The sequence below is a fragment of the Rattus norvegicus genome, chromosome 1, assembly GCF_021556685.1.
Source record: "Rattus norvegicus strain SHRSP/BbbUtx chromosome 1, alternate assembly SHRSP_T2T, whole genome shotgun sequence".
In the NCBI taxonomy this organism is placed as follows: domain Eukaryota; kingdom Metazoa; phylum Chordata; class Mammalia; order Rodentia; family Muridae; genus Rattus; species Rattus norvegicus.
The window spans coordinates 182,812,006-182,833,546 of record NC_141534.1 but is presented as its reverse complement, the minus strand read 5'-3'; the positions used below and the strand labels follow the sequence as shown (position 1 = coordinate 182,833,546).

General features: G+C 39.7%; 1 protein-coding gene across 46 annotated transcripts in view; it reads left to right on the top strand.

Moving 5' to 3' along the window:
• Sox6 (SRY-box transcription factor 6) overlaps positions 1-21,541 on the top strand; it is a 608,765-nt gene that overhangs the window by 422,553 nt on the left and 164,671 nt on the right. For 44 of the 46 annotated variants that reach the window (XM_087657920.1, XM_087657862.1, XM_087657680.1 and 41 more), the window contains 2 exon segments: positions 3,767-3,939; positions 6,683-6,751. In XM_087657920.1, the coding sequence (XP_087514046.1) occupies positions 3,767-3,939; positions 6,683-6,751 (242 nt within the window). 46 annotated transcript variants of the gene reach the window in all.

Here is a 21,541-nt window from a genome sequence, read left to right as displayed (position 1 = left end):
AATGTATATAATGTATGGAATAGAAAGGTTGCCTTCTCCAACCTATGCATTTAGAGAACATAAACTATTGTACTGTTTGAATGTGTTACTCCCTAATCTGAACCCAAGCTATACCTACATTGCTATACAGAGGATTTCTCATTCTAAAGGAATTTTACATTTCACCCAGCGCCATTTGTTGTGACTCATAGCTGTACCAACAACTATCTGTTAATTATCTACCTGTCATCCAGCTATCACCTATTGCCCATCATTTAGATCTATTTAGCTATCATTTACTATCTAGTGCCCATCACATACAATCTATATCTGTCTAGCTATGTATCATTTATTATGTGCCATCTGTCTACATATATGCCTACCAGTCACCTATCAATTATCTATCATCTATCTGTCTTATTATACCTTTCTATTATATTATATCAATCAATTATAAACTATATATCACCTATCAATGGATCAATCAACCTATGGATAAATCTTACTTAAGTAAAATGTGGGGGAAAAATGTGACTCTTTTTTAGTGACAATGATATATGAGTACCAGAACCCTTAACTTACAAATCCTACTGTCTCCTTGTTTTATTTTCCTTAAAAATATGGCTAAGTGCAATGGAAGAGTTTTTAAATCACACTTAATGTTTACAGTCAAATGGTTTCACTGTCTTTACACTCTGTAAAATGATTCATCTAACTGGTGTTATTTGGTAAACTTAGGTCACATAATGGAGTTACCCAGACATTTACAGATAGCACTGTTGGCTCCTACTTGAACAGGAAGCTGCTGTTTAAGACCACCTCAGCTTCTCTGATTACCAAGCGGAAGAGAAAGAGAAATTAATGACAGGTGGTTGAGAAGGCTTTAAAACTGGAGAAGGAAGAATTTCATATTCATGGAAAAATAAAAATCCAACCTGTGTGCCTTTGGTCCTTACCCAAAACACTCTGCGGGGTGCTTTATTATCCAAGAACAGTGGTAGGGCAGCCGATACAGTGGTCAGCAAGCCTCCCAACTCACCTCATAGAGTCAAGTAAAGGAGAAAACTACAGTGTATTAAAGATAGGCAGTAAAAGGTGTACACTTTTTTTTATTGATTTCAGAACTTTCCAGCCTGTTCCCCACACCATGGCCAGCGTGCCCTCCTTGCTCCAACTGTTAGTGTTGTTGCATTATTCTCAGAATGGAGAGAAAGCTCATCAAACCTGTTCTATGTGGAATGACATTTTCTGCCTCTTTATCCTCTTTCCTTATTCATATTTAATCATCTTTATTTAATCTCTAAACATACCAAAGCCTGTATACCCCACCACGCAGGTGCAGAGACGAAGTCTATATTGTCTATATTGTTTTTTCCTTCTGAAAAGCTCTTGATCATGTATACTCCTACCCACAACCCTCCCCTTATCTGTAGTTCCCTTGCAGTGGTAATGTTTCATATTTTCTGGAAAGTTCTTTGATCAAAAGAACTTATGATCAAAAGTTCTTTACCTTGCTTATGCATATTCTTCTTGTTAAATTCTTGCTTTTCCAGGTTTCCTTCCTTGAACTTGGGTCCAAACTTGGGTCAACTTCCCATAGCATACTTGATTTGCTTGCAGTTTCTCAGTAGTAGTTTACATTCATATAATGATTATTTTGAGTAGTGCCTGGCACATTGTTTCAATCAAAAGATATTTACTGAATTAAAATGAATAAAATCAGAAAATAAATGAGCTCCTTAGTTTTCCTGTATCTTCTTATTCCTGTGTATTGTGATGAAAGCACGTTGTTTGGATCTCCTCTGGAAACCTACATTTATATTTTTCTTATTTAATATTTTTGTGTCAAGAACAACTTTTTCTTTTTCTTTTTCTTCTTCTTCCTCCTCCTTGCCACCCTCCTTGTCCTCATCCTTCTCCTCCCCTCCTCTCCTCTTCATCCTCCTCCTTTTTTTCTAACCAAACCTAAAATCCTACTGATGAAATAAAAACTCATTTTTCTTCTTTAATGGTTTCCAAGAGCTACTCCTGATTTGCTTGCTGTGTATTTCCATAACTAGTGTCTCCTTTCTTGTATGTCACTCTTGTCTCTTAATTCTGAATATAGATACCCTTTCAGGTCAGTCAGGGAGGTCTTTTTCTGTTTGTTCTTTTAAACCTGAGTTAGTTATTAAAATCAAAAAGTGTTTCTATCTGGGTTGCTTTTCTGTCAACATCTGTCTGTCTTTGAAGGAATCCTATGCTAGCAAGGGCTACTCTGAAGACACCTTTTTTCTCTGGGGGTCCACTCAGAAAATAGGGACACACGTAATTAAGATATTTTTAGCTTCTTGGTTTGTTCTGGTGCTTTCCTAGCAGGCACGAAGGGGAGGGCTTCACAGGACTGAAAGTCTCCCCTTCCACATTCACAAAACTCGGAGCTCTTCATCCCCTTTGACAGCGGCTGGCATCTTCCTGAAAAGCTTTCAAAGCATAGATCTCTTCTTTATAATGAAACCAGTGAGGCTCCAATACAGTGGCTGCAATCCTTATCTTACACTGTGGTAAAATGCTCTAATTTAGACTCACAAAAGGATTCTGTCCCCTTTACTTAAGAGAGCTGTGCAATTTACCCATAAAAGACTGCAGTGCCATTAGCGCATACCGTAAGTGCTCTGCGTCTTTGCGTTCATTAAGCTGCACATCCTTATGCATGGCCTTTCCAGTCTCTTAGCCTGTTTTCTCCCTTTGAGGAGTGACAAATGACAAAGGGGCGAGGGAGCCCCCAAGCAACATTGTTGCCTTTGAGGACAAATCTGGAAACCTTAGCTTGATCCCTAGCACAAAACCAAAACAACCAAAACAACAGCAGCAGCAGCAGCAGCAGCAGCAACAACAACAGCAACACCTTAATACTTTCTTACCTAAGGCGGTTTTAATTCTCTTGGGAAAACTTGTTCCATGCCCAAGAGATTGATGACCTCTTTCTTTCCTCTGAACTTCAGACAGTCCTTCGACAATAGAAAACCTACGAGGACCACAACTAGGGAGATCCTTAAATAGTGCTTTGTGAGCACCTGCCGACCCTTGCTATTAATAATGCCACTAAAGAAAGGGCAGTTTTAGAATATTAAACTAGTTAAAGTTTCTGCACTTTGGTCAGAACTATAGAACTTTGATTTCTTTTTTTAAAGTTTTTTTATTAGCATATATTAGTTCTATGTAGTAGTATGTTTGTGACAACATTTCGGTATATAGTGTATTTTGATGACACCTCTCATTATATCTGCTGTCCCCTTCGATCTCCTTCCTCTTCTGAACTTGTTCCCCCATCCCCACCCCATGTGCTTTCCTGTCTTTGTTTTGATTCTTTAGCTTTGGGTAATCCACGAAGTTTAACTAGGGTCACTTACTTACCCTTATGGATAAGGGGTCATTTACAGGAGCTGGAGTTCCTTACTTGTAACTACACCACGGAAGAAAATATCTCTCCCTCCCACAGCAACCATTAAAAACCTCAGGAGTTCTGGTTTGCTTAAAGGATGGGTGTATCATGAAAAGGAGTTAGACTGGTTGCTAGGTCATTCTGCTTTGGTTTTGGTTTTAGAGGGGGACGGGGATTCTAGGTGACAACACAATTTTGAGTATGGAAAGCACTGTCCACATCACAGCACACATGCACTTATAGGACTAATAGTTACAGTCCTATACCCTTGTCTAAGGGGTTCTCCTAAACTGGGCCCCTCTTTTTCTGATTCCTGCAAGACATTCCTCAAGCTTGTGAGATCTCCTCTCGTTCCCATTTTAGGTACACCTGAGAGCCTTGCAGAGAAAGAACGGCAACTCTCCACCATGATTACCCAGCTGATCAGCTTGCGGGAGCAGCTCCTGGCAGCGCACGATGAACAGAAAAAGCTGGCAGCCTCGCAGATCGAGAAACAGCGGCAGCAAATGGACCTTGCTCGCCAACAGCAAGAACAGGTGAGGCTCCAAGGCTCCAGGGAACTGGAGATGTGGGGGGTGGGCGCCAAAATCAGCAAGCAATCACACTGATTGGTCTATTTGTTAGAGGCTTTCTTCAGAAAATCAAATCACAGAAATTCAAAAAAAGAAAAGGGAAAGAAAGAAGAGAGAATGAGAGAGAGAGAGAGAGAGAGAGAGAGAGAGAGAGAGAGAGAGAGAGAGAGAGAAGGAAAACTTCTAGCAATTTAGTCTTCAAGAAGGCAAAGAAACAAATCGTAGCGCGGATGACAAACATGGCTTTTGGAAGATATGGTTTGGATTGCTTGGGTGTAGCCACCTACAGAGTCACCCAGAGAATATTCATGCTCACTGTGGGTTCTGTCCAGGCCTCACTGTCCCCTCTAGAAAAGATGGGATTTTCTTCTAGAAAAGCTTTAGGACCCTGTAGCTCACTGGCCTCTAACTTTAAAGTGCTCGTTCCTCCCCAAATAGCCCCGACTAGCTTGTGTTTACTTTCCAAGATAATTATTATATTGCATTCTTCATCCATGTGAAAGTTGGTTGGTTTGGATGGCGAGTTAGTCTCTTTCTGTAGTGTGGGTGAGGTGAGGCATTGAAAGCAAATTAGTACATGGCTCCTCAAAGAGCTGGATGTGATTGACTCAGAAATGAGAACGAAGGAAAATCTGAGAGTTTAAATGTATGTCTTTCAGAAAATGAACCACTTTTACAAGTGATCTTCTTGTCTCCCAGGGCGCCTTCACATAACAATGATCCTATAGCATAGTCTCTCACGCTCTAGATCAGACAGACCCAAATTAATGTGCGCTTTTTAGAAATCTGACATTATTACTGGAATTATCTTTTCAGTTAAATGTATTTTACAGGGATATATAGAGCAGTATATGCTCTGTTGGTTTTAATGAGTTGTGACGTCTGGTATTTTACATGCTTGAGTATTTGCCCACATGTAGGAATATGGACTCAGCCCCTAATGGAAAATACCATAAAGGAGCACTGTAGAAATCAGAAGTTAGAATGTCATTTAGCCATCCAGAGATGACACAGTAATTAACTATTGACACTTGTGAATAAGCTAGCACAAATTAATCTTGACACATTTGCAGACGAGTGATATCTTACAGTGAACACTTTGTAATTATATTTCAAAATGAAAATTAAATGACACTTAAAACTAGGTTGTCATGCTCAATGAAGCGAGCGTGTAGCTCAACCGATCGGCAAATAAAATTCAGAGTTTGAGCCACATGGTGCTTATGTACCATACTTCACTGTGTCAGGCCCATGTGTGTAGAGTGGATGATGGTAATTGCGCTGTGGTGTTTCCGATGCATTTCTAGGCAGCACTTTATCATTTACGAGGGACCATCAATATTAGATGCCTAGTGGCGTTTCACCAGTTTGCTAAGGGGAAATAAATATTCAAAGGTTCCAGCGTCCATACCTAGAGCTGCAAAGTGAGTGGTCGGTTTCTGATTTGAGTGGCAGCAAGCCAGAGCAGGCTGTCCTAACCTGATTAAATTCTGTTTTCCTATGGACTCTAAACTCTGAGAAAATGTAATCCCCGTTCTCAATCTGGGATTGCTTAGAGACCCCAGGTATGAGCCAGTTGTCCCCAGAAACCATGAAGCAGCATCAGGAAGTCTCCCACTATTGTCCTTCTATGCTGGACGACATGATTGGGTGTTTCTCCTGTTCTAGGCAAGAGAGGGTGACAGGTGATGGAAGATGAACGGGGTAGAGACCGGCATCATTGGCGCTCATTTCACTCCCAACGTAGTTCATTTTTGATTCCTGGCTTATGGAAATAGGTAGAAAGAGGAGCTCTTGAGCACAAAGCACTATGAAACCAGGTCCTCCTGGGAGCTCTTGGGCTCCCACGCCTCCCTGCTTGGCAGTGCACACTCTGAAAGAAACCTCTTTAGAGCCTGAGGCTGTAGTCAACTGTGAGGTGGGCAGTGAGCAGCCGAAGGGAGCAGCTGAACGCTGACTGCCATCTAGTTAGGCAGCAAGTCCACCATTTTAGGAAAGGTTTTGCCCTACTCAGGGGCAGACTCCACTAGGTTTTGTGTTTTATGGCTACTATTTCTTTTTGTGGCCCAGGTAACCTTCTGAGATGATTGCTGTGCAAAGAAAGGGAATATAACACCTGCATGCAGATCCTGTCCTGTGAACAAGTGTGTCACCCCAAAGGGTGATTGAGACTACAGCACAGTTTGTCTTAGAAACGCTCTGTAGAGCCCAGAGCGTCATCAGAAAAGCAAGGATCTTCTCACTGTGTACTAAGCTGTTCTGTCCTTTTGATAATATTTATAAGTCTGTCAGGGCTGAATGACAGAAATAAACCCGTGGCACATCAGGAAGCCTTTTACTTGCAGATTTTACTTTTTATAGCCAGACTATCCTATTTAGACAAATGTGGCTGGATTTTTCTGTTTTATTCTGCAAGGATCTAGTTTCCAAAGTCTGTGGAAGTCAGTGCAGCAAGTCCGTGCAGATTGAGGAGCTAGCTCTCAGCTAAGGGCACAAGGTTGTCATTTGCACTTTTGGATAAAGCACAGGCACCCCACTAGCTCAGATTCTTCTCCTGTCCTCCCCGATCCCATGGTCTCCTTCCAAACTGAGGTGCAGTAAAGCATCAGGGAGTACCAGGAGAGACGGAGACGGAGACGGAGACGGAGACGTAATGGCAAAGGTGCAAGCGTTTCATTTTAACCTAATGGAACTTTATTTCTGATAGATCGCAAGACAACAGCAGCAACTTCTACAGCAGCAGCACAAGATTAATCTCCTGCAGCAACAGATCCAGGTCAGTGTGTTTTATTACCCTCATCTGACTATCTGTAGGTGTACTCCTCCTTCAAAATGGAATTTAAAGTGTTGTAAATGACCATCTTATCAACAGTGCCAATGTGGCTGTTATTCAAGGACGATGCTGTACACAGTTGTTGTCCAAAAGGACAGCAAGATTTGGTCACAGCATCCTTCTGTGGTGTGATGTGTGAGCAGGGTACACCTACCCACCTCCTCAATCCTGCCTTCTTCCATTTATCCTAATGCCACCAGGCTGAAACCTCTTGGTTTCCAAGGCAGCATACAGATGCTGTTTTCACTGCTAAAAGCCAGTTTCTGCTTTGTGTTTTATTATGTAATAGGGCTTCAGAAAGAAGATTACTTTTATTTACTTGTTAGGAAGGACTGGTTGGGTCAATTCTGAGAAGAATCCAAGAAAAGCCCGTTGATAATGAATTTCTTTCTTAGCAAATACTGACGGCACTCTCTTTGAATACAGGGGAAAGCAGACATAGCAGTGAACAGTGGCCTGTCTTCAAGGAGCTTACAATTTAAACAGCAAGAAAAAACTGGTTCTGAATAGTTGTAACTTACTTTAGAGAAGCCATTATTTATTACTTACTTATTTTTCTAGCTTCAGTATAAAAATGTGCAGTTCATTACAGGTCTACAAAGGAAGGTGACAGTCTGATTTATCTTGTTCCTTTAGACACTTGATGATTAACTCAACTAGCAGCTGTTTCAGATAGTTAGGGAGAATGGGTTGTATTTCTGAAGAGAAAACTAAGTATGAATTCTAGAAAGTGCTGGTTTTCTAGATTAACCTTCAGAACACTGGTCCCAGAGCTATGCTTAACCAGCAATGGAATTCTTTCTCTTGTTCATTGTGGATATTTTCTAACTTATTGAGATCTAGACTAGCACAGCTAAGCCACTATCTTCTGAGCATCTTGCGTACTTTTCCTGAAGTTGATGCCCTGCCTGAAGTTCATGCACCTCCAGAAACACCAATAGCATGAACTCATAGAAGCTTCTTCTAATGTTCCACGGTATTGGAGAATGCCAGTGATTTTAACTTAGATCTTCACTTCATTTTGTTAACCTTTCGTACTTTGCTGGGCACCATGACTACATTGACAGTTCTAATGGTGTCTGAAGAGGTGCCTCTCTTCAATTTAGCTTTTTGTTTTCAGCAACTTCACTGGGCGGATTGAGCTGGAATGCGTTTTCTGGCTGTGTTCTGATTTTGTATTCAAACCTGCATTTCAAAAATCAAGATGGAATGTCTTTTGCATTTGTGATGGTCAGACTTTACAATTAAATCTGGGAATAATTTTTCTTCCTGATACCCTTTTCATGTCTCATGCTGAGGTTCTTAATTACATAGCTATCCAGGTGGCGACTTGTCTGCCCTTATTAAAGTTTCCAGTGTGTTTCCTTCTCCTGGGGTTAGGATTTCTAGTCTGTGGTTTCTTACGTGCTTCTCTGGCTCCCTTTCCAAGAACTCAGGGGTGTTAAATCACATCAGTTAGTCCTCTGCATGGACATTCTAATAAGAGTATGTGTCTATGTATTTCTAATACAGTCTGCTCTTCAGCCAATGTTATTTATATCAGCGGTCTGCCTTGACTGACACCTTGCCCTGCTCCTGAAAACCTCAGATACATAGCAGTTAGGTCATAGTAGTCTATGAAATATTATAGTTACTCATCACATATGATTTTATCATTGTAACATGAAATTGAGTGTTTTAAGTAACTGTGGAAACACAATTAACTAAATATTAGCCTGAATACTCAGTTTGAGAAAATAGGGATGGACCTTGAGAGATAGCTCAGTTGGTAAAATGCTTGTCATAGAGCATGAAGACCTGAATTCCACCCCTGAACCCAGTACAGGGGAACCAGCCTCAGTGGTAAGCTCCAAGCCGACAAGAGACCATGCCTTAATACAGTAAGACAGATTGCAAATGAGAGCTAGCATGCGAGGTTGACTTCTGGCCTCCACAGGTATGTACGTACATGCTGTGCAGCCTTCCCTACCGGTACCCTCTGGCACATGCATGTGTGTACAAGTACACATACTCACACATACACACACACACACACACACACACACACACACACACAGAGAGAGAGAGAGAGAGAGAGAGAGAGAGAGAGAGAGAGAGAGGCTTCTCCTTTTTTCAAGTTTCCTAATAGAATTTTAACTTTTGTTGTTTATTTTTTAATTTAGCTAATCAGCATTTGAACTCAGAAATCCAAGTTATAAAACAGCAGAGCTGCACGGCTGGCATTGTTAGGCTGATTTTAGGGATTTAAGTTTCTTTCTAACAAGATTCTGTGCTTTTTAGAGTAAACGGTTAGACTTGTGCCTGCTGTTTCCTCTGTTGTGGGATCCTGACCCATCTCAGCAGCACTTATCAGGAGGAAATCGGTTTCTCTAAGCATTTTCCCATGCTGAAACACTCCTTGCACTAAACTTGTTTATCTCTGACTCTTACAAAGCATGGTTTTGATATTCAACTTTTCAATCAGTTCTTTGGAAGAGTATATGAGTAAGCTGAATTTTTAAAGGTATTTTCTTACCAGCTATAAACATAGTCTAATTTATAAGAAAGTATATAGTTGGATTAATTTTGGGTTAATTTCAATTAACTTTTAGGGGGAAAATGTGAGATTAAAGACTGTTTCAACAATTTTTTTACACAAAGGAAACATTCTTCCTTTTGAAACAGAACAAACCAGATGATTAAAAATTAAATCTAGTTTCTTAGCTTTTTTTTTTTTTTTTTTTTTTTTTGTCTGAGACAAGATTTCAATGTGTAGACCAGATTGGCCTTGAACCCAGAGAAATCTACCTGTTCTGCTCCCTAGCTCTGGGATTAAAGGCCAGATCAACACTTTACTTAAAGTTCCCAAGGACTGCAAAGACAATTTCGAAAAAGTGTAACACTTACACCCTTCTCACATCTGGAGGCCAAGAACCTGCTAGCATACATGCTCAGTCTCACAATCAGCTGTCTGTTACTCAGTAGCCATAGTCAGGACGTTCCTCTGTTCACTAAGCTGATTTGTCTTTCAATTGGCAAGCTTCAGAAGAAAGGAGAAAATGTCTAAACTCTCTTAACAACTGCAGGAAACACATCTGGACCTATTATAAGAGCAACACATGAAAACCTCAATGATTTGCCCAGAATGAAAACCATGATCTTTCACTGGCGTTAGGAAAAGCTGTGGCTGAGATGGTCCTGTAAAGGTCCTGATGAGAATTTTATGTGCAGTCATTCAGAACCTGTATGTGCAGTTGAGAAAGAATTTTCTTAATATTTTTTTCCTCTTTGAACATTTTTATTTTACATAATTCTGCCTTGGTAGATCCTAACTACATTTTTAGAGAGGATCTTTAAGACTGTGTAAATGGAGTTGAAAAAATATGATTAGTGATTTTGTGATCTTTTAATTGGTTTTAGTGAGCTAACACCATTTAAAAAATAGGGATTATGATTTAAAGGATTATTAACATAGTTTAATATTAGCAGATGCTGTTTGCCTTTTGAATGCAGATCCATGATTGTTCTTTGGGAAATGGTGATTCCTCAAGGTTGTTACATATTAAGTGGATATCCTCTATGGAACACAGGAAAAGTCAGGCATGATTGATATTCCTGGACAGCAAGACAATGCGATATAAAACAAAGAGGTCATGGAATGTGAGTTTTCCTACTCAGCAAAGTTGCTTCTTAATGCTGTAGTCCTAAAGGAAGATGATGGCTTCAGTCATTTCAACCTACTTTCCCTACTAATTTCACTGTAATACCTCAACCAGTGTCCTGAAGAATTTGATTCATGACTTATGTGAACTGGCATACAGAAACCACTTCAAAAAATGTATTTAAAAAGTTGTTATAGTATTTTAATCAACTAGTCAAGATAAGGCTATACTAGATTAAAATATTTTATAAATCTAGATCTTATTATTTTATGTATTCCTTCATCTACTTTCATTTGACCAAATTATAGATTTAATCAGAAAAGCCATTGTTCATGGATACAATATCCCACACTGGCACCTGTCATTGGGAATACATTTAATGATGGCATCTTAGGGCTGCAACTTAGTTTTTGTAAGAGAATCCAGCTCATTAAAACACCTTTGTGAAAAAATTTACTTTCCCAGAAATGAATGGTGTTATCTAGTGACCCAAGTCTTTTCAGACCAGGGTTTAGAGTCATTCAAGTGGTCTGTCTCTAAGACTGACTAAAGAACAGACTCTTCCAGAGGAAATGGCTGCTGGGGATTTCCTCAGGCACTTGGCTTTCTGTAAGGGCTGATGCTGTCAGTTCACGAATACTCATCTTCTTGAATAAAACTGGGAAGCTTGGGATCATAATTAATTTATGATTAATACCCAATATTCCTTGCCCCTCTCTATCACTTCAGAAACATGTTAGATGGGGAACTCTATCTTTAGAAAGCCAGAAATTGTAACTGCTGTAGAACATGCTGTTTATTAACCTTTCCCCATGCTGTTTTTCAGTTTTGTATCATGGGAGATTTAAGAGCATGTGAATATTTTCATATGTAGCATTTTCTATTGTGGTTATGATATACTTATATGGTGTTGGTATATGTCATGTGTGTCTGCATTACTTGTATGGCAGAACAACACCAATAAACGTATGTTCTCCTTCCTGCCATGTGATACAGAGATACACAAATATTCCAAGAAGAAAACAATCACCTTAAGCAATCAAACAAGATGGCTTGAAATGTCCCGTCTTTCAGCTAAGCTTTGCCTGTGGCTTACTTCAGGATGATTTACTAAAGACATTTCAGGTATCTGCTGAGCAGAATAAAGGACAACCTTTTTATGGGAAGTAGTTGTCTAAAGATCAGAAATAATTACTTTGTACATTAGCCTTCCTGGCCTGCTTGACCTGGTTAATTAATTTTTTGCTAGCATAAAATAATAGATATATATTTGAAGATATGCTTCATCGTTAAGTATCTAATTGACCTCTAATTTTAAGAGCTGGACCTTCCATTTATTGTCTTTCCAAGATGGCTAGAGCAGAGCACGTTCAAGAGCTGGCTGCCGCCCTCAGACCAGCTTAGGCCGCATCTCTCTTCTAACTGTGTTTAGTGCTGAGAAGCAAGGCAATAACGCCGCTCCTGCTTAGGCTCCAGCAAACAGTCTGGTTCTGTGTGGTATCGATCAGGTAATGGATCTCCTTCCAAAAGCCTTGGAAAGAAGCAAGTAAATCCATCGAAAGCAATTTGATACTTCTATTGGCATTGTACATGTGTCTGGTAGTCTCTTGCCATGCAATGAAATAAACAAAGCTTAGAAGTCTAGGATTAGCCCCCAGCTTCAGCAAGCCCTTAAAAATATCTTGTAATTCTATCTTCAATCATGAATTAGCCAAGAAAAACAGACCCTCTCTCCTCTCTATTTCTCCACTGCATGCTTTTTCAGTTGCCCACAGGCAAGCTGTGGTGATCTTCTTTCGAAGTTTAAAACCAAGATAAAAATGCAAATCTAATTATTTCTTTTCTGTAATATAATTAACTTTTAAAGTAATGATAGATGCTGTATAGCCTGCTTCAAACATTTTAATAATGAAGTTTCTAGATTATAAAGAATAGGTAAAGCTGCTGTAATTTATGAATTGCAAGGGCCATAAAAGCTAAGATGACAAACCCTTACTGTGGTTAAAACTACACATTAATCACTCCCGATTGCTTAGTTTGGAATGGGTCTAGAAATAAGAAAAGTGTAGACAAGATCCCATACGATGCTCTGAAGACTTAATCCTCTAGTTTCCTGCTTTCCCAAATGTGGCCTTGTGCAAAGATGCTATGCAAAGGGAAAGTGGGGTCTGTGAGACTGTGGCGTTCCTGTGTGTGAGCCTTCCCTCTTGCCTTGGAACTCTCTGTAGCCCCCAGCTTCCCAGATCTGTTCATCTCTCAGATCCTATCCCCAGTTTCCTAAATCAGAGATTCTGAAAATTTATGGAAGCCAGAGAGTCTTCTTGCTTGGGACTAAAGTGGTAGAAAATCTCCTCTTTTCCTAGGCAGGGCATGAAGCTGCCCAGTGGGTAAGATGATCCTGGGGGCATCAGCAGGTGACATTACATGGCAGTGACTCAGTCTTATAAGGAGAAAGTAACTCTTTCTGTTGGTTTCTTGGTCCTCTTCTCCTTGAGGGTTCAGTTTTATATAAGTTTTTAGTCAATCTCATTCCTTCCTCCCCCCGCCCCTGCCTCTCTCATATGTATGTGTCAGAGAGGTTTCTACTATGACAATAATTAGATAAGTAATTTTTCATCACTGTCTTCTTTTTGAGATAACGTTTCACCACATTGCCCACACTGGCCTTGAACTTGCAGTTGATTCTTCTGACTCAACTTCCAAGTGCTACCACTAAGAACATGGACCACCACATGAGGCCTCAGGTTATTTACTTCTAGGATAAATACTTACTTTTCTTTTTTTAAAAAAAAATACTTTGTTTAATATGAGTACTCAGTTCCCAATATTTAATATTTTGACCAGTTATGAGAGACTGTCCACTGTAAAAAGAAGCTTCTCTAATCATGATTGAGAGCAGCAAAAATATATGGATATAAATAAAAACTTAGAAGGCGGTTTGACAACATGTTAATTCCCTCACTAGGTCCAGTGACCTTCCTTGCCAAGGACTTTTGACCAGGTTTATAATAACAGCCTCAGAATCAATTAGAAAGAAGTTTATTAACCCATAACAGTAATGCCAGTATCTCTTTGCCAATATATCTTGCCTGGCAGGACAGTACTGTAGCATGCAGAGTCCAGTGCTAGGCCAGATCTTTGGTGGCTTTTCCAGGAGCCTGCACAGTACCCTTTGGCACTATGGCAGCTAGCCAGCAGGGGCATAGTTTTCTGTTCATTTCAAAATAGATTTCTCTGTGTTCTGTAACTATGCTGTCTTCAGCACTGGGGGCCTGCTGTTTAGCTATGGCAGGCAACCAAGAGTTGATAGGCTGTGTTGTTTTGGGTGCTTGGTGGCCTGCCCCGACTAATAACTGCTAAGGAGATATCTCATGCCTGGCACTGAGTTTTCTTTTAGTAACCTGTGTCTTCTGGGAGTAGCCCTAACTTAGCCCTGCGGGTACCTTGTTTCAAACCCACTACTTTGCAAGGTTCTGGTTATTTTTCTACTGATGAGCCATTTTTGTTTTGATTTTTAAGCAGTGACAAAATGTTTTCTATGAAATAAATGTATTTGAAACAGAAAAGCAACTTTAATAAATATAAAAACTTCAAGCAAATAGTGGTTGAGCACCTGCATTTGGATCAATCAGAAGTTTGGGAAACACTTGAGAAAGCAGTACGGGAAGAGGTGGTACATATCCTCCTCCACAGCATAACTTAGGCTGCTTTCAAGGTCCTCACTCAGGAAAGCAGAGAAGGAGATGGCTGTCACAAGTTGATCACAGAGCCAAACTTAAAAGCAACAACACTTCTCACATTTCACCTTTTATGAATTGAAAATGTCCTTCCTTTTTAGGGAGCTATAGTCATCATAGATGTTACCTGCTTCTTTTTCTAGTAATTTTATTTGGTAAATGCTATGAACTACATGTAGATCTCTGGTTTTGTGTTTGCTTGTTTGTTTATTTGTTTATTAAATTGTACTGGTCTGTAAAATAAAAGACCTTGATCACTCTTACATTTGAATCCTAAGCACTCAGGCTGCCCCACCTCTTGACTGCTGGGGTTTAGATGTGCATGGTCAAACCAGAATACACATTATTTATTAGTAAATGGGAAAATTTGAATAATTGGACTCAGTTTACTTCAACTAAGAGGTAAAAAGAATGGACTAGAAACTTTTGTAACATAGTTTGAGATTATATTTATGGTTGAGAATTCTTTTGGTATCTGCATATAAACTTTCTAGTCTGCATTACTTTCTAGGGACTTTAAAGTAGTTTGTGTCTATCCTGAGGGTCAATAACCTTTCTTCATGTTAAAAACTTTTTTAAAAACATGTTTCTGTTGATGAAAATGGGCATTGACTGACAATGTTGCATGTTAGTGATTCTCAACCTTGTTTGTACCTTGTCATTACATGGAAGACTTTAAAAAGTACTGGCATCTAATACCCATATGAAATATCCTGATGTAATTATTTAATTAGTTAAACTATAGTCCTAGCACTGGCAGAGCTAAAATTTTCTTTGTGTATAATTGTAGTGGGTAATAAGAATTGAGAAATGTTGACCTTTACATTATAGTATAGATTACATACCTAAATGCTAAACCTGGGTTGTTTAGATTGACTGCCTATCTATCTGTCTATCCAACCATCCATCCACTCTCTTATCCACCTACTCTTCCACTCATCCGTCTACCCTCCACCCATCCATCCATCCATCCATCCATCCATCCATCCATCCATCCATCCTTCCAATAGTTCAGAGAGTTGAGATATAACCTAAAAACTAAATGACTAGTTAAGATATACCTTCGTCTTTGGTCACAGACACTTAACTTCCTAGAAACTTTAAACAGACTATATCTGAAGCAGGTAACTGTGGCTAGTGTTTCCAATAGTTTGACTTTTAATTTATATAGGGGTATATGAGGAACACAAGAAACTGATGATATCATGTGTGTGTTTCTAGGCGATGGCATATTTAAAAAAGAAATATGGTCTTATAAAAAGAGACAGGACATGTAGAAAGTGAATTTTCAGAGATCACATGACTTTTAGTATTATTCTAAACAGTTTATTTTTTAACCAGCAACTAAACTATCCCTACCCTGACACATTCTTATTGGGGTGGATAGATGGCTTAGTAGGTAACAATGCTTGCTGAGCAAGAATAAAGATCTGAGTTCAATTCCCAGCACCTACATTAAAAGCTGGGTGTGGTCACATTCATGCGTGAACTTGCTTTGTAAGTGGTGGAGACCAGAGGATTTCTGGGACTTGCTGGTCACCAGTTAAGTTCCAGGTTCAGTGAGAGACACTGTCTCAACAAAGTAAGTCACAGAGCCTTATCTGGCTGTCATGTATATGTACCTGTATTCACATATGCTTGTACACTTCAATACTACATTCACACATATGCTCATCCAAATTTCTGTTTGTTTAATTTTTTTTTATAGTATAGAATAGTTTATTCAGGGCATGGGGAGGAAGTTGAGAGATTGGGAGAGAGAGAGAGAAAGAGAGAGAGAGAGAGAGAGAGAGAGAGAGAGAGAGAGAGAGAGACGATTAGAGGCCAGTCATGAGCATGTGGAGAGATGGGGGAGGGGAATCTTGTTTAATTAATTAATTGTGAAGTGGGGGTCTCACTCAGGATGCCCTAGAAGTCGCAGTAAAGGTGAGAATGACAATGAAGCTCTGGTCCTCTTGCTTTCATCCCTTGAGTGTTGTGATTATAGGTATAAGTCACCATGCCTTGCTTGGTTGGTTCTGAGAAGCAACCCAGGGCTTTGTTTATGCTGTGCAAGCACTTTACTAACTCATAACCTGTTGTTTTCTTAAAGTGTTTTAACATTGTAAAACTGACTAAACTTTAACATCCATGAGAAATGCATGAATTTAGGAACACTGGAAGCTAGGTTTCTCTGTATAAACCAAGCAACCTGGATTCATACTTGTTATAGTAGAGCACAGGTGTCGGAGATAAGTGAATCAGGATGTAGATTCCAGTCCAGTTGATGATTGGCTTTGTAGTCTGTTTTACCATTTACTAGCTTCCAGACAAGTTGCTTTAGATCTCTGAGCCTTCTTTTCCTAATCCCTAAAACGGATGATTACAGTACCTTACAGTAGTTTCGAGATTAGAGATAAATTTAAAAGTCCCCAAGTAAGCCCATGCCTAGTATCTGCTGCCACACTGTCATTAGTACTTCTCCTGGGTGATGGGGGGAATAATTTCAGAGATCGTAAGGGGAAGCAGGTATGGACATATTTTGTAAGCGCACATATGTGAGTCTATGTAGATACACACATGTATGTTCAGAACCCACAAATTGGCGATGTGGTTAGAAGATAATCATTGTGTAATGCTGTAATCAACTATTATCTCCATAATAACTACAGGCAAAGGAAAAAGCAACTATTTCCTCTGGCTGCCAAATGAGAGCTGTTTCCACTGTCAGGGAGTAAGGCGTTTCAGAAGTGTAGGAATGGTCAGCTAAGAACTAGACAATGCTGTCTGATGATGGTGCAGAAGGGAACAGGGCATTTTATTCTTGGAAACCAGGGTCCAATTCCTTGCTCTCATGCTAAAACAGGCCTTGTTATTAGATCGATGGTGCTTGAGAAATTAGAAGGACAGTAAACAAACCTTTCCAATTTATTTTATAGCTTTTTAAACACAGATGAAGTTGTGCAGTGTGGCTGCACAAACACAGAAGACCTTGTCTTACAAAGTTGTTGGTATAAATCTTACATGTGCCATGGCCCATAAGTCAAGCACTTGCCTGGCTTTTGTGAGTTATGTCTACACTTAGAATTTAAGAAGTTAAACAGTATGCATACCAGGCTTGAGAGATGGGAATAAAAATTGATATACTGTGTGGCACTTGACGGAGCACAAGGGAATATCTTCTGAATGCTGAGGGATGTCCTGACATAGCCATTTTTAATTTACATATAGTAATACCCACTCAAAGTTATTAGAGTCAGAGCCCAAGATTTTCACCTATTCAAAGTAAAAGAAAATAAATGATGCAAAACGTGTAATGTCTCCTGCCAGATGCTGCATCCATTCCCCCTACCACCCTGTCCATTAGGAAAATATAAATCTGCATCCTTCAAGGAGGAAACTGTAATAGTTCCCGGATCAAAATGATGGTAGAGTCCATCTTCAGTCAGGTGGCAGGCTTGACTTTTTTTTTTGTTCCCTGTGTATTTCAGAGAAAGGACTCTCTCTCAGAATGTCTGCCTGCAGTAGCTGAGATTAGTGTGGTGGGAGGCGGTCAACAGACTGGCCTGACTGCTACATCAATGTAAAGGCTCCTGGGAACAGGCCGTGCTATTCTGTGCTGGAATTGCCTCATGCATGGACACAAGCACGCACATGCACACACGCACACATATATGCATATGTACATATCATCTTTATGTATGAATATATTTATTGATATAACTTCTTTATATGTGTATTAATATATATTTATTTTAGGGAAAGAAAGGTTTAAAACTGATGTCATTTTTTTTTAGATGGTAGTCATCTCAGGCCAGAAAAGTGTCTCAAATAAACAAAACATTTCTTATAAACTATGACCACTATTCTGGTGTTTCTGAAACTGGATTTGGTAGAAGTTGGTTTTAGCTGTTGAAGAACCAGATAAATTTAGGGTACTATGAAATTAATATACTTGAGTGGATTGAGAGGAGGCAATTGAAGACTGAGAACTTCCAAAAAAAGGGGGATGCCTCCCCCCACCAGCTGACAGTGAAGGTTCAATGAAGGACATCTTCTTTTTCATCCTGTGTGTGTTAGCCCTTCGTTCTCCTGACTTGCACTTTACTGCAGACCATAAGGTTCAAACAGTTTATAAGCTGGGGTCTGGCTGGGACTTGAAAGAATAGGCATGAGTGTAGTGACAGGTATCAGAGCCCCAGTGCCCAGGAACAAAAAGTGTCCAATTATTTTGTGATGATTAAGGTGTCTTGAGAAATGGGGAAATGTATAGTATTCCATTGAATTATTTGTGTGCTCTGTGTATTCCTGTCATGTAAAGGCAAGGTAGGGTAGGGGTGCCATTTACTGACCTGGGATTTGTGCCTGACAATAATACTCTAGTAGGATGGATTACTGGGTTCTATAGGTTAGCCTTTAGAGGGTCAGAGGACTCAGCTCAGCACCAGAGTGATGGAACCTGCATGCTCTCTACCAACTGAGAAATTCCAGCTCCAACACTCCCCAGCTCAGCATCCACACCACAGCTGTGTTTCTGAAGAGATTAATTCTGATTGGATTGTTAGATTCACTGGGTTCTGAGAGACCTCACATGGACCCCATTTTAGGATGGGGGATATCCTTGGAACTCCTAAGCCCTAGATGGTCTCTTGCAGGAGAGAGTTCAGATCTTAGTAGTCTGTAGAGTAGGTAACCCGAACTCTGTGACTTGGACTTGACATTCATATTGCTAGCATTGTTCCTTCCCAACGAGATGAATCCCTGACTAGGACCCTGATTTGTGATGTCCTCTATATACACAGTCATTAAGGCAAATGTGTTTGAATAGTAGAATTAAAATTAAGCTATCTTTTTTTAGTTTAGGATTAACTTTTTTCTAAGTGCTTTTATAATTTAAAAGTTAAAATTTTAAATGTGCAGTAAAAGATCTTATTAAGTTAAATTTATTGTCTATTCATTGTGGTGGTCTGTCACTGACTATTAAAAATGACACCAAAGTAGTTTTTAGTCATTTAGGATAATGTTTTAGTATAACATTACATGAACAGAAACCGAACACAATAATGCAAAAACAGCAAGATCTTATAAGGTTACCTAAAAATAAGCCTCAAAAGAGACTAGAACAGAGTACAGTGTTGCCTGGTTAATGTCATCATTCCTCTTTCAGAAAAGGCTGGTTGTCAGTCTTTGCATCTTGTGTCTGCCTTCGTCATATGTCATCCCTAACTCTTGGGATTGAACATCTGTGATTGATGGTTGCTTCCAGTTCAAAACAATCAAGTCTCCAAATTGCTTGCAACTATTTGCAGGACAATGTTTTCCCAGGGTTTAAAGCCCATTTTTACTGATATTTATACCTGTTTCTGACTAATTTTCCTGACTTTGCCTGGGACAATGGATTAATTCCACACTTAAATATTCTCCTTGGCTCTGGGAGGCCATGGTTTTCAAGCTGAGAAAAGAGGATTCATGAAGGTGACTGACCTGCTCTCCATAGAATCAGTGGATTCTATGAATCCATGAATACACAAATGGAGACAAAAGAGAATCAGGGCAAAGAAGAAAGATAAGAAAGATGTGCTCACAGAAGGCAGCCCAGACTGGGATTCAGTGCATCTGCGCTTGGTCTTTGTCCCGTACCTTCTGCATGTCCTTCAGATAGCTCTGCTTTCTTGTTTTAAAGCAAGGGTTCTAAACCTTGCCCCCGAAATTCTGAGTAGCTTTGATTCTGGTTGAAAGGGTAGATGTGAGGCCTGAGAGTAAAAAGAGAGAGTATGGACATTCTTGCCAATAAAGCTTGAGAAGAAACACCAAGTTGACTGTACCATTGATCATGTTCAGAGGAGGATGCTGTTGTAAACCATGGAAGAGCTTGGAATTGTGGGATGCCTCCATGGGACATTCATTGCAATGGATTGCAATGCTTGCCACCTAGATGCTGGCTAAGGGGACTTTTAGAAAATTTTATTTAGGACAAGGACTATATAAAGACCTTTATAAAGCCCTGCTTTCAGGGGACAGCAAACACGTCTTGGAGTTAATGACAAATTCCTGGCACTAGGGATCCATAATGGAAAGGGTGACTCAAACTCAATTTTAGTGTTACAAGTAAAATATTACAATTTTGGGGAAAAATTCATAGCTTTCCAAGGTATTAATTGCAGGAAATTACAACACATCCCACCGAAGTGTTACGTCAATGCATGCAGAATGCACAGAGAAGTTCTCAGTCTCTTGTTTTCATTTGGAAAGAGATGTTAAACGATTGGAACTTTGAAACCCGGGGAAGGGGTGGAGGTCAGTCAATCAGTGAAGGGGAAATTTCCCGACATGCTTCCTGGAAGTAGGTGTCATGTGGAGATAACTTGGGTATGAGTCCTTACGGCTGTTTCTCCTTTGTAGCTAGTTATGTTTCATCTTCTGGTACCAATGGATTTTCCAACTACAATTTATTTATTGGGTTGTATGATGAAAATATGAGAGAATTTCATTTCTGATGTGTGGCAGCGCTTAATATGGTTTTCCGATTTCCTCCCATTTTGTTTGAAGTAAATAGGGTAATTACTCACTAAAATTCTAATATATTTCAGGGCTTTAGGGATGAATCTAAAACAGAACCATATAATGTTCTATTTAAGCAAATCTAAGTTCTTATTAGACAGTTCACCTTAATGTCATTTTTTATAAATAAACTTTGTTGTATTTTTTCGAGGGTTATTTAATTTGTGGCACCGCATTCTGATATCTGCCTGTGCAAAGGCCTGCAGGATGTGATTGTGGTTTAAACATGAAAACAATTTGTTTTTGAAAATGGATAAACCATGTGGGGAGGATACATAATCACAAATGAGAAGGACTCTGATGTTACTACCACTTCATTCCTTCCTTTCTGCTGAGGCATGTGTAGAGTTTATCTGTTCGTGCATAAGGCGTTTGTGCCCATTGTACAACTGACAGCTACCTAAGTAAATAGGAATGGAGCAGATTCTTGGGAAACTACGGCCATGCTGCTCCCATGGTTTGTTTATGGTCCCCATTAATTGTAGGGCTTTGTCAGATAGCCACTGGCTAGATCTGGTTTTACTTATCAGGTCCAGGCCTGTTTTTCTCCCCATGCTGCTTAGGGGATAGTCCTTGTGCTACTAGGCTTTTATGACTCCTGAGTTCAGGGCATCTTAAGGATTGAAGCTGTCAGTCCTACAACTCCGGCATTTTCTGGGAATATTAGCACCACTGTAGCAAACCCTTGGCAAATTTGCTCTCTCTCCATGCTGCACAGTCAGGTGAAATGAGCAGTTTACTTTTACACATAGTAGTCATTTTAATAATTATAAACACATTCATTTCACTCTAGTCTGACCCTTCACTGCTTTGAG